This window comes from Canis aureus, chromosome 12 (assembly GCF_053574225.1).
Source record: "Canis aureus isolate CA01 chromosome 12, VMU_Caureus_v.1.0, whole genome shotgun sequence".
Classification (NCBI taxonomy): Eukaryota; Metazoa; Chordata; class Mammalia; order Carnivora; family Canidae; genus Canis; species Canis aureus.
The window spans coordinates 38,904,730-38,920,513 of record NC_135622.1 but is presented as its reverse complement, the minus strand read 5'-3'; the positions used below and the strand labels follow the sequence as shown (position 1 = coordinate 38,920,513).

The 15,784-nt window shown below is 39.3% G+C and overlaps 1 protein-coding gene across 2 annotated transcripts in view; it reads left to right on the top strand.

The window, feature by feature from the left end:
• TTC27 (tetratricopeptide repeat domain 27) overlaps nt 1-14,112 on the top strand; it is a 172,651-nt gene extending 158,539 nt beyond the window's left edge. For both annotated transcript variants that reach the window (XM_077843652.1, XM_077843651.1), the window contains 4 exons: nt 6,902-7,099; nt 8,392-8,503; nt 12,027-12,127; nt 13,872-14,112. In XM_077843652.1, coding sequence (XP_077699778.1) covers nt 6,902-7,099; nt 8,392-8,503; nt 12,027-12,127; nt 13,872-13,994 — 534 coding nt within the window. In that variant the 3' untranslated portion in view covers nt 13,995-14,112. The remainder of the gene's footprint in view (nt 1-6,901; nt 7,100-8,391; nt 8,504-12,026; nt 12,128-13,871) is intronic.
• The last annotated feature ends 1,672 nt before the right edge of the window (nt 14,113-15,784 follow it).

The window sequence follows — 15,784 nt, the reverse complement described above, 5'->3', positions numbered from 1 at the left end:
AATTTTTATGACCACATTTTAAAAATATGTGACAGAATATTTGTAACAAATAGGAAAGATAAAAAAATTAATTATACCCTTATTATATAAAGAGTTAACATCTGCTCTGGAAATGAAATGTGACAGAACAGAGGATTCAGAAACAGACTCGAGTAAGTATGAGAATGTAGTCCATGAGGAAGATGACATTCTCAATCTGTGGGATAAAAATAGAACATTCAATATGTATTAGAATAGTTGGCCAAGCATATGGGATAAAAAACTAAAGCTCTGCTTCACTGCTTAAACCAAAATAAATTCAAGTGGACCAGATATTTAAATTGGAATGCCTTGAGAATTAGGATTATGTTGTAAATAAGAGCATTGATTCTGAAGCTAGGCAGTCCGGGCTTGTAGCCTGCCTCCACCGGTCACTACCCTCCGGCCGTGGGGAAGTTAATCACTTTGTGCCTCACCTTCACAGATGAAGATGAAAATAGCACCTGCCTCCCAAGGATTATTGTGAGGATTAAATGAGTTGATATATGTAAAGGGCTTAGAATAGTGCTTGACACGTACAGATATTCTAAGTGTGGCCGCTTTCGTCGTCGTCATCATCATCATCATCATCACCGAAAAAGTAAGGCCATTAAGGCACTAAAAGATAAGAAAGTATGGCAAATATGTTTTATAAGATTGGGGTTGGAGAAATTATTTTTAATCATGATTCAAAAGCCATACTCCAGTAAGGAAAAGTTTGAGAGATTTGATACTTGAAACTTCTACACGTGGGGAAAGAAGGCCATCTGAGTGGGTGCCAGAGATCACCATCCCTAGAAGGGAGAGGCTGTGACATGACAGCCATTCATTTAGTGCTTCCTGACTGAACCTGGAAGATCATTTGGGAGAAGCCAGGTAAGTGCCCTGGGGAGAGGCTGTCTCAGTGACTTCAATGTTGTCTGAATCTTTCTACTCAAGACTCCTGGATTAGTCTCCTATGTCTGCTCTAATAAGTTACCAAAACAGACTTGGCGTCTTCAAAAAACAGAGGTTCATTCTCACCACTCAGTTCTGAAGTCTAGAAGTCCAAAATCAAGGTGCTAGCCAGGCCGTGCTTCCTTTGAAGACTGTGGAGAACAATCTTCCCTTGCTTCCTGTGGATGGTGGTGGCTCCAGGCATTCCTTTAATTGCAGTGCCCTTGCTCCAGTCTCTCCCTCTTCCGCTACTTCTGTACCACCTTCTCTGTGTGTCCTCTCCCCTTCTTAGAAGGACATTAGTCATTGGATTTAGGGCACACCAAAATCTGGTATAACCTTTTCTTATTTTTAATCCTAACAACCCAACCCTAACCCTGGTATAACCTCATTTTAATTAATTATATTTATTTGCAAATTATATCTGTTTCCAAATAAGATCACATTGTGAAGTTTTGTTTAGACATGAATTTGGGGAGGATGCAAATTCATGACAGCTGTCCTCCCCAGATATTGGCTTTACACTGATAGTATATGCCAGTGGGAAGGCCTAATACAAGCCCAGGACCTAAGCAGTGCCCTTCCTTGTGAATCCAGGCCATAGGAGAATCTCACCCCTTGGGTGAGCTTCACCCTGCCCCATCCCACTGCCACCAGGTGGTCTGGCTCCTCAAGAAACCTCGCTGTTCTCTTTCAGGCACGACTTTCTTCCCGTGCCCACGTTTTTGAGTAGCCCTCTAATGGCCTCACCAGGTAGAGGGCCAGGCCTCCGGGGCCTGTTGCTGTCCACCTCCCACCCAGCCAGGCCTTCTGCCCTGCTGTACCTACAGGTCCCTGGCTTACACGGCTGGCTCTGCTATGTTTTAGTCTCTCCAGGCCGATGGCACATGGTGTATAGAGCAGCGCACCTGTGAACATTGGCAGCTGGCACCTCCACCCATGGCTGCCCTTCTCCCCAGCCAGTTTCTGTCTCCCACAGTTTCTCACATGTCTACTGTTTCTGCCTCAGATTCATCAACTTTATTCTTTCTCAAGCGATGTATGGTGTTGAGTTCAGAAAGAGGAGCTAGCAGTGCGTTAGTCCATCAGCTTGTGGGCTATGTTATTTCCATAATGAAGGTTAACAGTAAAGCTGATTTCACACTGGAAACAAATGAGTTCAATATAAATTAAGAAAACATTTAAATATCTTTAAAAGGAAATATGTGTACTCAGCACTAAGTAATAAAAGAAAATTCAAAATAACAGTTGCATATACCTTTAATAGAACAAAATATCAAAGATTTAAAAAATAATGATATGCCCAGTGCTGGTAATATGCAATGAAATGACCATTTTCATATACCACTGGTAGGCATCTAATTTGATTTAGCCCTTTTATTTTTTTAAAAGATTTTATTTATTCATGAGAGACACAAAGAGAGAGAGGCAGACACAGGCAGAAGGAGAAGCAGGCTCCATTCAGGGAGCCCGACGTGGTACTCGATCCCAGGATTCCAGGATCACGCCCTGGGCTGACGGCAGGAGCTAAACTGCTGAGCCACCCAGGGATCCCCTGATTTAGTCCTTTTAGGAAGCATCAAACTCACTTCCAGAGTCTTAAGATGTTTATTCCCTTGATTCTATAATTGTGTTCTGGAATTCTCTCTCTCTCTCTCTCTCTTAAATATTTTCTATTTTTTTTTAAAGTAACCTCTACAACCCATCGTGGGGCTTGAACTCACAACCCTGAGATCAAGAGTCACACGCTCCACTAATTAAGCCAGCAAGGTGCTCCTATTCCTGGAAATCTAACCTAAGGATAGCTTCGGTGTGGGAAAAAAAAAAACTCTGGGCGCAAAGATACATATAGAAGTGTAACTTATAGTAATAATAACAGTGGCAGCAGAAGGAAGCAGCCTGTTTATCGGACTGCAGGGAAATTGTTAAATAGACAATAGTCTGTCAACCTAGTGGAATATTTTATTTATTCATGAGAGACACAGAGAAGAGAGAGTCAGAGACACAGGCAGAGAGAGAAGCAGGTTCTAAGCAGGGAGCCTTATGCGGGACTTGATCCCAGGACCCAAGGATCATGCCCTCGGCCAAAGGCAGGCACTCAACCGCTGAGCCACCCAAGCATCCAGTAAAATATTTTAAATCCACTACAATGATCCATTTTAAAGAGTATATGAAAACATAAAAAAATTCTATGACATAATGTTAAGTGAAATGGGTAAGATAAGACCATTTTCATAGTATTTTTTTTTCCATTTTCATAGTATTAAAGAATTTACAGAGTAAAAAATTTAGAAGAAATTCATTGCAATTAGAAAAAAACACTGCTTGTGTTTGGGAATTTTATTTTCCCTTTTTATTTTTTATTTGCTCTGATGTCTTGGGGTAGTAAAATCAATAAATCAATCTACAAAAACCTGTTTGGTTTTGGTTGATTCAAGATTTGGCAAAAAAATGATAATGAAATGACCAAAGTCACAAGTATGCATATTCCCCGAAAGAGAAATTTTCCTAGTGTAATAGAATTTATGGAAGAAATAATGGGAGTAGGGGGCTGTGCCTTAAAAATGAACACAAGGGACACCTGGGTGGCTCAGCTGTTGAGCGTCTGCCTTCGGCTCAGGGCGTGATCCTGGAGTTCTGGGATCGAGTCCCACATCAGGCTTCCTGTGTGGGGCCTGCTTCTACCTCTGCCTGTGTCTCTGCCTCTCTCTGTGTGTCTCTCATGAATAAATAAAATCTTAAAAAAAAAAAATGAACACAATGAATGTTTGAGAGCAAGATCCAGGACCCAGACTGTGGGTTCAAATCCACTCTGCCTTCCACAGGTGTGTGACTCTGGACAAGTTACTTGACTCCTCTGTGTGTTCATAGAGGCCCTGGCTCTCACGCATGCTCACATGCTCTCTTCGTCTCTATATCTCTGTCTCATATATGTGTATACACACACACACACACACACACACACACACACACACGGAAGTGTTATCTACCATTATTGTCTTCTCATCATTTCATCAAAACTCAGTAGTCAAATACCACTGTTATTCAAAACCCATCTCCGTGCCTTACTTGCTAGGGGACCCAGAGAAAGTACATTTTGCCTCTCTTGCCTGAGTTTATTTGCAAAGTGGGGAGAGTAAAGTACCTGCCTGCTAGGGTCATTGTGAGAACCAAATGAGATCAGGTTGGTCATGTGCTCAGCACAGGGCTTGGCACACAGTGATGCTCACAGTGGCGGTAGCGGTGGGGGGCGGGGGAGGGCAGTATTGAGGGCTGCTACCATGGCAGGGGATTCTGTTTTTCTTTAGGTCTCTTTTGAACCAGAAGGAAATTTAGGGGCACATGGCAAGTGAGCTAACAATGAGGGTTTTGCTGTTCACTTCTGATGAAGTAAGGAAGTTGAGGATCAGTGGTCATTTTCAGTTAATATTGCTTTACAGTTTTGAAGTTCTTTACATGTATGCTGATTCCTTGATACAACAATTCTGTGATGTAGTAGATAGAACTGTCCTCCCTCATCACTGCTGTTTACCAGTATTGTAGTCCCCATATTTACAGCAGATTTTAGCAATTCTATAGATTTTCCTCTTCACTCTTGATCTAGCTGTTCATGAGTATTTGGTGTTTTAGGTAGATGCTGTGTCTGGTACTTTGTACTTAAAGTTCTTTGTCCTTTAATATATGTCCAAAGTTACTGTTTTGTAGTCAGTCTGGAAACTAGAATGTGACTTTTCTCACTAGCTAGTGGGATGAAAATGGTGATATTAGCCAGTAAATTATAAAATTAATGTTTTTTTTTAAAAATAATTCTGTTACCATTCTAAGACCACTTTTTAAGATTACAAATTAACTCCATTGTTAATGTATTTTAATCACTCTGTTCCCTTTAGTGTATGAGGCTTTCTTAATTGCAAAAAATAACTTTTAAAAGAAGTTTTATTAAAATACAGTCTACATATAGAAAAGTAATACATAAACATAAGAATTTACATGAGAACACACCTGAACTTGAGTGAGATCATTGCCCATTCTGCCAAAGCCCCTACTAGCCCCATTTTAGTCACTAACCCCCTCCTCATGCACACCAAGGAGATAATGTGAAAATAAAATCTGATAAGTGAATGTTTATGTTGCCTTCATTTTTTGTTTCATCTTCACCAATTTTTAAATGTGTTTATTCTTGCCTTTTCTCTGTTTTTAAATTAAAATTTTATTTTATGAAAATAATATACACACATATACAAGTGAAATAGTAGTCAAAGGCTTATAACAAAATATAGCAATTTCCTGCTTTACTCCTTTATAGTCCTAAAGATCCTGCTCCCCAAGCAAGTATGTAATATTTAGTGTTTCTTTTGCCATTTGCATATTTCCATATTTCATAACATAAATATATACTGCTACTTTTTATTAACCAAATTTAGGTATTATCTGTTGACTCCTTTGCTTATATTAATAAACAAAGACTTAACTCCCTTATGTCAAAATCTCTGTTACTTTCTTATTTTTTTAAAGGATATATATTTTTAAAAATTTTATTTCTTTTATTTGTTTATTTGAGAGAGAGCACAAGAACCCAAGTAGTGGGGATGAGCAGAAGGGGAGGAAGAGGGAGAGAGCTGACTGAGCATGGAGCTCAATGTGGGGCTCGATCTCATGACCTCCTGAGATCATGATCTGAGTCAAAACCAAGAGTCAAATACTCAACCAACTGAGCTACCCAGGCACCCCAACTAGTTTCTTATCTTCCCAGTATATTTACAGTAAATTTTTTGGTTAAATGAATATTCTCTATTAATATTCTATATGTATACATATAATATTCAAAATGGGTATTACAGACTACTATGGGGTCTTTTGCTTTTTACAATGTTTTTTTTTTTTTAATTTTTTTTTATTTATTTACAATAGTCACAGAGAGAGAGAGAGAGAGGCAGAGACACAGGCAGAGGGAGAAGCAGGCTCCATGCACCGGGAGCCTGATGTGGGATTCGATCCCGGGTCTCCAGGATCGTGCCCTGGGCCAAAGGCAGGCGCCAAACCGCTGCGCCACCCAGGGATCCCTGCTTTTTACAATGTTGATAATTGTCTTGGTTTTCATGTTTTTCCCTCTCTTTGTAAACCTCTTGTCTGAAATCATAGTGTCTCCTGCCTTTTTTCTTGCTTTGGCTCTGGATACAGTCACTAACCTTTTGTAATTGCTAAATCTGATGGAGTCTTTCATCCCTAAACTTTGGTAGCTGCGCTCTTCTTGTTACTTCCTCCGTCCTTGGTTTCCATGACCTCACTTTATCTCATCTTTCTGAGAACTCCTTCTTAGTCTTGCTTATGCCTAGACCCCTCTTTATCTTCCCTTAAGTGTAGCGCTTCTTAGGATCTGTAATCTGATTTTTATCCAACAGAGTCTCTTTAGGCAATATCTGCCATGGCCATGAATGACTTCTATGATCTCTTCCTCCTTATAGAACTTTCTTCTAAGTTCATTTACCTGGCCATTGAACATACAGATAGTATGAAGATATTTGTCGTTGCTTCCACTCTTGTTCAAGGTCCCAGCTGCATGTGACATATACATTCTCTTGTCCACTTTTATTGCTGTATGTAATTAGGACCCTGAGTCTGAGCTTAAATTCCTAAAAGGTACAGGTGTAAATCAGATCACTCAGAGCACTCAGAATGAGAAGAGAGCCTTCAGAATGAGAAGAGAGAAGCATCAAGCCTGTAAAAGAAGAACCCTGCAAGAAGCCTTAAAAGGGAGCCCATGGAATCAGCATGTGATTCTAGATAGTGGTTCAGGATGGCTTGATGTTTATTTTTAAAAAGAGTAAAGGTGATATTCCAGCATATCTCAAGGTTTTTCACCATCTCTGTCATTGATGATGGTAGCCCTTTGTTTTTTGTTATTATTTTTTTTCTAGCTTACCACTTTGTTCTGTGCTTTTTTAAGGTCCTTAAAATTCTGGTCAGGGCAGTGGTTGACGGGATGACTGATCGAAGTGGAGATGTTGCAACTGGCCTCAAAGGAAAGCTGCAGGAGTTACTTGGCAGAGTGACTTCAAGAGTGACAAATGATGGAGAAATCTGGAGGCTGTATGCCGAAGTGTATGGAAATGGGCAGAGTGAAAAGCCTGATGAAAATGAAAAGGTAAGTCCTCTTTTGGTTCTCCTGGTTGCTTGCCTTTTGTTTGAATTATGTGTAGTGGATTTGCTTCTTTGATGGTTGGAGGAAGAGTTAAATAGCTTGAAAGGGAAGATTGATATACTCAGGTTTTCCATTTTGATTCAGAATCTTTAACATAAGCACTTTGAATTGTGGGCAGGTTAAGACTTGTAAGCATTTATCTTTTTTCTTTCCATGAATTTTTCTTACATAATTGTTCTCTGTTTCCTGCAAAAGGGTCCCTCCTGCTCCCCCACTGGAGCTGCAGCAAGCAGCTGTTCACATTATTTACCCTCGGCCCTTTCCATAGTCTCCTTGCTCAAGACTCAGGTGGAGGGGCCCAGGAACAAAAGAGGGTTTAGATCTGAGATAGGGGCTATGGAAGGGAAAAAGAAAAAGGAACTAGATAAGAATATTGAAGGAAAGCTTTTACGTCTAAACACAAAATGCTTTACAGAGGTTGTCCTGCCCCTTTCTCGAAAGTGCTTTAGAACACCAGTTACACCCAAGTTATGCCTTGGGCCTCTTATCTTAGAACTCAAAGGAGCCCCCAGAGTTTCCAAGGTTGAAATAATTGTTTTCTGTTCTTTTCAAAACATCCACAACAAATCAGATGTACTCCTGTGTGAGTTTGGAATTTGCTGCAGTACAGCTAATCTGTGGGATTCCTAGCCATCTCTCCCTCCTCAGTCCACCCAGCTGGCTTCTACTGTTGCTTGTCAGCCCAGAGAACACATACACACACGTATGCACACACTCCTACTTTCTGTCTTTCCATTTCTTACTGAATTATGTGCTCTCACCTATATGGAGTCAGGGGTAGTCTGAATTCTCTGATCTGTGACTTCTCCCTCAAGAATCTGCAGGATGGGGCTATAAAGAGTGTTTTAAACTTCCATGAGTGTATACACCTATCGGTAATTCTGTAGGTGTCACCAAGTTCATGCCTCATTCTCTAAACCAGGCTCTTCGGCTAGTGGCTATAAAGCTGAGGAAAGGTGTGTGCACTTCTTCTAGGTTTCCAAAGCTGGCATTTCTGGTTTTCTGTTTGGAGGGAAATGTTTCTATCCAGATACATCCATTTGATTGCTTTTAATTGCTTATTGCTGTTGGGTGTGCATCTGTACCCCTTCTTTGACGAGAATAATAAAGACTGGGCTGCATAACACAGATGTTCGTTTTTCAAGTTAGAATTAGTTCCATATGGCTTCCAGGAAGCAGAGTTTGAAATGTGAATTCTACTTGTTATTCTGAACATTGTTCTTTTTTGTCCTTAGGCATTCCAGTATCTCTCTAAGGCATACAAGTGTGACACACAGTCCAGTTCTTGGGAGAAAGATATGACATCATTTAAGGAAGTGGTTCAGAGAGCCTTAGGACTTGCGCATGGTATTTGATGTGATGTTCAATATCTCTGCCATGTATTAATGTGTTTTTACTGAAAACGTATTTGTTAAAAGTGAAGTTCCATTACAAATAATTTCAGATTATTTCATTATATGTAAACTGTCATATTTAATGCGGCAAATCTTTATAAGACCAACTACTATGTAGAAAGCACTTTGGAGCAATATGAGCAAATAGAGGCTGGAGTGGTATGTATGAAGGGTAGAGGCTTAAATACCATTGGAATAAGTGATGGTTATTAGGAGCTTTACAGCTGTGTCTAACCTTCAAATACACAGAATCTGTTTGTGCTGATGATGTTATATTAAGGAAGTTTGTTAACATTTCCTGACTCAGTCTTTCTTTATAAATGAAAATATTTATTCTCAGAAATATATAGATTACTGAAATACATAGCAATGTACAAAAAGCTATGGCATATGCAAAAGAAATAAAAAATATAATCCTATCCCTGCCTGTGGGAAATTTAGTGGGTAGTATTTGAGGGGAGAGATAACCTTACATAAAAGGTTGCATGCCTGTTGGGTATATTCCAGATAAAGGCCCCTTTTCATTATTTGCATTAATAAAAAATATACCAGTTAAATTTAATAAGGCATTTTTATATTTAGAATTGAATATGGATGTGTGATGCCCTGGGAATGCAGTTCAAATAAAATACTGAAGCCACAGTGTTAAAGAATTGAATCACGGTGACTAGGAACCTCTCCCAAAGTCCTCCTCTAACTTTTTTGGCAACTAATAGTTACAGTAATTGGGGAGCCACTGAGGGACGGGCCATAAAAAGAGCAGACCCTTGAAATCAGAGAGACCTAAACTTTAGAACCAGTCTGCCACCTACTTGGCTGGGTGGCATTGGGTAGATGACTTAACTCAAGTCCAAAAATGGGGGTAATGCCTACCTTCTTGTTAGGAAGAGTAAGTGAAAATATATTTAAACACTTAACAGTATCTTGCACACTGTTAAAATATGAACCCCTGACCTTCTCACCCCAAGCCTGTTCCTTCTGCAGTAGAGGAGCTCAGCTGTTTGATAAGGCATTCAAAACTAAAAAGAGAAAAAAATGAAGAACGGGGTAAAGCTTAACGTGTCTCTAAAGAAGTCACAGAATATTCAAACAGTTTAGAAATGGGCTTATTAGTAGTTGATAATTCAACTTGTGGTCTTTGATATCATTGACAAAAAGGATACAAATATCCAATTATCTGGGCCGCCTACCCCTTGACAGACTGGTAGACAGGATGAACTCTGTCTAGCTGAAATTCAGAGTGGACCACATGGAGGTTATTGCTGATAGACCCATGGAATGTGGCTCCAGTTCCTGTGCTTGGGCTGGCTTCACAGTGGGTGGGCTCCGATGGAGTTCAGGCCTGATGTCTTTGACCTTTGTGGATGTAGTACCATGTTTGAGGAAACCCATACCCAGGTGTATTATGTACATAATTATAGCAAGGTGCAATCTCCTTGGAAGAGTTTATCTTATCTACTTCAGATTGCCAACCCTAAATATTTCTCTGAACAGCTGGCTTTGTAACAGGCAAAGCCAAGATACTTTCTGTAATCACTCACTGATGCTATTAAACCTGTCAGATATAAGTCCACATGTTAAAGAAATGAGTAATGCAGGAAGAAAATCTTCATTTTGTATTTTCAAGTTGTTTTTAAACTGTTTTGGGCATCATTTTTTTCATCAGGGCAATTCTGGGAGAAAAACAAAAATGTTTTAAGTTCGCTTTGACTTTAATGAATTTGGTATTCCTACAACATTTTAAGCATATTTGAGTGGATGTTCAGCTTTAGTTTCTGGATATATTTTAGGTTTATGAAGATAAATCTTTACCTTTTCTTTGTTGCTTTTGTATACCAGTGGTCAATTGAGGAACGAACTGGGTTTTCTCTGTTATTCTATTCTCTGTTTTATCTTTCTCCCCAAAACTGTTGTCTACCTCACTCAATTCCGAGAATGGAAATACAACATTTAAAAAAAAAAAATCTCCACACATACACACATCTCCTGGGCAAAAGCTGGTTCCGTCTTTGCCATCCAGGAACTTTCAAAATAATAGTTATATGTTTTAAGGACAGTCTGCCCTCTGGAGGAAGCACTGCTATCTTAGATTTCCTGATGATTTCAAACAGCATTTTCTCTCCCTTTCCAGAGCTCTCTCTACCTTTGTCTCTAGTGCTTTTTGGAAACGGGGTCTAATAGTGTTTTTGTCTTTTTGCCGTATTTTGTTGTTGTTGTTTTTTTTTTTCGTGTTTTTTTCCAGAATGAAAATAAGGATTTAAAAAAAGAAGCACAGCCGTTTATGATATGTTCCTAGGTATTTAACAGCCCCATTGCTTCAGCCATGATAGTTACAGCTTTCTTCTCCTAAGGGGCACAGACATAATCCTCTCAGTTCACTCTGCCCTTCAAAATAAGTTGAATGTTGTTGATTATCATGCATTCTTCAACCCTTAGCTGAGAAATGTCAAAGTCGAATAATTACTTTGAAATGAGAATGTCAGAGTTGGTTCTCACCAACCGTGGAGATATTAATGATAAGACAATTTTGCCAGGCACAGGCAGTCTTCATCAATGGAGGAGAATTTACATGCAAATAAGGACTCCTCTATTTCCCATTCCTGATCTAGGGCACTATGTGACTTTCATCGTTGCCCTCTTGAGTGTAGTTTTAAAATAGGATCTGGTTATTGGTCTGTTTTGTGGCAAGCATAATTTAGAAGGACAAAAACAAGAGCAAACCAGCAAAGAGATATCAGACATTGCATTTTTACAGAGCTTTTCACTTGTTCTTATAAAGCATTAATAACCAGGCCTTCTGCTTGGGAGGATTATACCCTCTCAATCATTTCATGTTTTAGGAAGGTGGGCTCCTGGGCATGCTGGAGACAGAGCTGTCATGCATGTATGATTTTGTTCTCTCCTGCTTCCTGCTGATGCCAGGCATGGCTCAGCAACCTGAGAGCTCAGTTGTGGTCACCGTTGAATCAAGCATAAAGATTGTTGAAGTCACTTCTTCCAGGGAAGGAAAACCTGAGTGTGAAAATGCAGCTAGAATTGAGCTGTAAATACTTGGTATGTTGCTTCCCTGGGCTGGTGTCATGGGCAACTGAGCCCCCATTAGGGACTTGGTATCCTGGGAAGCTACACCAAAGATGTGCTACATTTGGTTTTGCCCTCTGTAGGCACCTTTTGTCTTTTTGCCTAATTTCATAAGTGTATGTGTGTGTGTGTTTAGGGTCTCTTCCCAAAGATCTGTAACTTGGCAAAAATCAACCATTTTCCTAAAAATTCTCCATTTAGTAATAAGTGTGAAGAAGGATAATGGGAATTATGCACATAATTATTGTCCTTTTGCCAAAATAAAAATTTTCCATGTAGGACTATTTCTGAAGTCTGTACTATAAAATCTGAATTATTAAGTAATTGGCTTTTTGTACTTGTAAATTATCATTACCAGTATCTAATGCATGTTTTCCCCCATATTTATTTTTCAGTGGCTATAAAACACAGTAAAAACAAATCCAGTCCTCAGGAGGCTGTACAGGTGCTTTCTTCAGTTCGACTCAATTTACAGGGCTTGTTATCTAAAGCAAAGGTGAGAGTGAAATGTGAATTAATTAGAAGTGTCATAAGAAAAAAAGGACCTCTAGCATGAACTGACCGCTCTTCAATCATCTTTTATATCAGGGGTGATTTTAGGCCCACATTATGTTTTAAAGATTTTATCTATTTGAGAGAGTGAGCACAGGGAGGTGGCCAGGAAGGGGCAGAGGGGGAGGGAGAAACAGACTCCCCACCGAGCAGGGAGCCTGACACGGGGCTCAATCCCAGGACCTTGAGATCATGACCTGAACTGAAGGCAGAGGCTTAACTAACTGAGCCACCCGGGCACCCCAAGAGAGAATCCCTGAGGGTTTGGAGCCTGGGCTGTCTACCTGTGGCAGGTCAGGTGTGGGGCCGAACCTAGGAAATCAGTATAGTCCCATGTGGGTTATATCTCTGGAAGCAGACTGTAAAGGAATATAGTTTCTAACAGCATTCCTTAGTTTATAGGGGAGAGACATAGGCAGAGGGAGAAGCAGGCTCCTCACAGGGAGCCTGATGTGGGATCACACCTTGAGCTAAAGCAGATACTCAACGGCTGAGCCACCCAGGCGTCCCCACACTGCAACAGTTCTTATGTCATTCCCTTATGAAGTGCTGTACATGGTGTGACTATATAGTAATGTGACAAATCTTTACTAAACGTTGATAAAGTTGTGAGTTCAAGTGAATGCTCTTGGCTCCAAAAATCACTGTGTGAAACTCTAAGCTTATCTCAGTGATTATACCATCACTCGAAACATCTTTGGGACTCCCTTTTTAAAATAACCATCAGCACACTTGTCACATGCTGTCATCTATGGTAGTAATGGTAAACAAGTCATCTAGTCAGGTTTGATGAAAAAGGTAGATGGTGGGACACCTGGGTGGCTCAGTCAGTTAAGCGTCAGCATGGAATCTGCTGGAGATTCTTTCCCTCCGCCCCTCCTCCCCAAACCCTTGGCTCACACTCGTGCATGCTCACTCTCTCTCTCAAATAAAAATTTAAAAGTATAATTAAAAAAAGAAAAAGGTAGATAGTATGCTGAGTAAATTACATTTCTGATCAACACAGCAGACACATACACACACACATACAATGTGGTTGTAAAATCCTAAAGCTAATATTCTTGGGTGCCCATCCTGGCTCAGCAGATAGTTCCAAATGGGCTTTCCAAAATGTCTCAGCTATGGGACTTTATTGAAGTATGTTGTAATGTGCGTCCGTGGGCAATTCCTTTTACAGGAAGAGGGCACATTTATTTTTATTTTAATATGCTGGGCTTCTTTGCTTTTACCAATCTGATCATCTTTGTGGCCTCTGAGTCCTAAGCCATAATTAATTTTCAAATAATTAGCTTAAAAGGGATATGATTTGTATGAGCTTGAATATAAAATATATTTGTTTTGCTTGTATACACAACGAATAGATTTGTTTTGTTTGGATGAAAAATGTCCGTCGTTCATCCTGAAACCATCAAAATGAAATGAACAATCAGTATTCAGGGTAACCATTTTGAAGACTCATTTTGAAGAGCTCATTTGAATTTACAAGTTCAGGCATGTTGTTTAATGCCAGGTTTAATTTTGCAGCTTGCACATTTCCAGGGTGGTGAACAGAACAAACACTAGCCACTGCTACTACCATGTGGTCTTATTAGATTCAGGGAACTTTAATAATTCTATCCAATGTACCTATTTTATTTTAAAGAGATTGTCATTGTTTTGAGAGTTCTGCTTTGTTCTTCATGTTGCAGCAACTTTTTACAGATGTGGCCAGTGGAGAAATTTCCAGGGAGTTAGCTGATGAAACAGCAACTATGGACGCCCTAGTCATAGAGCTGCAAGACCTAAGCAACCAATTTCGAAACCAGTACTGACCATCCTGCTGGGAACAGTTTTGGAAAAGGAGCTTTCGCCTTCTGAATTTCTCTTATACCTGTGTGTCTAAAGCACAAGATAATTGGTTTTTTAAATAAACTTCTCTTTAATGGCTAACGTTTATGTTTTGTGACATGTTTGGGTTTTCCGAAGTACATTAAGAGTTCCCTGTTTCTTTAGGCTTAGTCACAATTGAATCTAGTATATTTATATTATTCTGTACTCTGTGCTATGGTATTTCTGTACAAAGAACAAAAAATTAGAATTTTCTTTTTAGTGTAGGGTTTATTCTCTCTCAGCCTAGAATGAATTAGATCATCCTTTGGAAAAATTTAGTCTATAGCAGGAAAAAAAGTCACATACTACAAGTCTGTGGAATCATTAGATCGGCTGCTTTATTATCCAAAAATGATAAAAGGGTAGATTGAATGACAAAAACCTTTTTCCTTCTTGAGATTTTTGTATGTGTGTCAGAATGATTCAGGCTTGGCTAAATAAGAAATGTGGGCATGCTTTAGCTTCTAAATCAAGAAAAAAAATGACCTACTCCAAATTTTGACTGAGCCATTAGCCACTAGTAACCAGACTGACCCTCTTCATTTTGTATACTGCCAGCCCTAATGACGGTTGTTTAATAAGGTTATTATGAGTGAAGACAGCCATAAATGGTGCCATGTTACAAAAATGCCAGAGTAAAATGCTTTCTTAGTAATGTCTGTGGAAACATATTGAAGGCAGCAGCTGAGCTTAATAATCTCACTACAAAAGTCATAGTGAGGAATTCTCAGTCCTGGCTTGGGTTGCTGAATTTTGGGTCCCATGCATAAGTCATTTAACCCTTGTTTTTTTTATCTCTGCTCTTATTTATAAAATGTGAATAATTTCTACCCCTTGCTTCTTTGCAAGTTTCAGCTGCCATTAGAAATTTACAAATGCATACTCCACAATACAAGTATTCTGAACAGTAGAAAAACAATCTTTAAAAACTTTCATGGATGGATTTTAGTCATGAATGCTTACCAGCGCTTTTCCTTTCCTCAACCATTTGCTTCTCTTTTCTAGTACACTAGTACACTAGTCTTTAAAAAAATGTTGATGTCTGCCTCAAAACAGTTACTTTTAAAGGAGACATAGTAACTATGAGCAAGACCAGTAAAGGGAACTAGTAGCCTGAGTTCACGTTAAATATCCATTCAAATCTTTTACAGAAGCTGTTGGAGAGTAGGCGGGTAAATGGATGGATGGATGGATGGATGGATGGATAGATGGTTGGATGGAGTGAGGTTTTAAGATAAACTATCAGTACCCAGCTGTGATCCCCAGTTGATCAACAAATACTTGGAAGGTCAAAGATTTCAGGAATTAAATGGAAAATTGAAGAAGAATTTCCAAGTGTTAGAAGTTTTTAGTTGTCAGTTTGTTTTCCTTTGACTTCAAGGTAGAAAGACATGGGTGAGTGTGAGTTGTCACAAACCAAATCACAAAAGAATCATCTTCTAGGCACGTTTGCAAATGCTATGTTGAATCAAGGTCTCCGGGATTATGCCCTACACCCTCTTTTATCTTGTAATACTCTCACAAAAGAGAGACCTGTTAAATATCTTCTTTTAAAGACATAGATCTAGTAATTATGTTTAATGATCTTATGTGAATGTTTAACATAACTGAAGAAAATGTATGGGGGAATTCTGTGGTAAAGTAGGAAAAGTTGGGATTTTATCAAAACCTCATCTGTATACCTCCTAACACTTAACACTCAGGTACTTAATTTCTTCATCTGTAAAGTGAA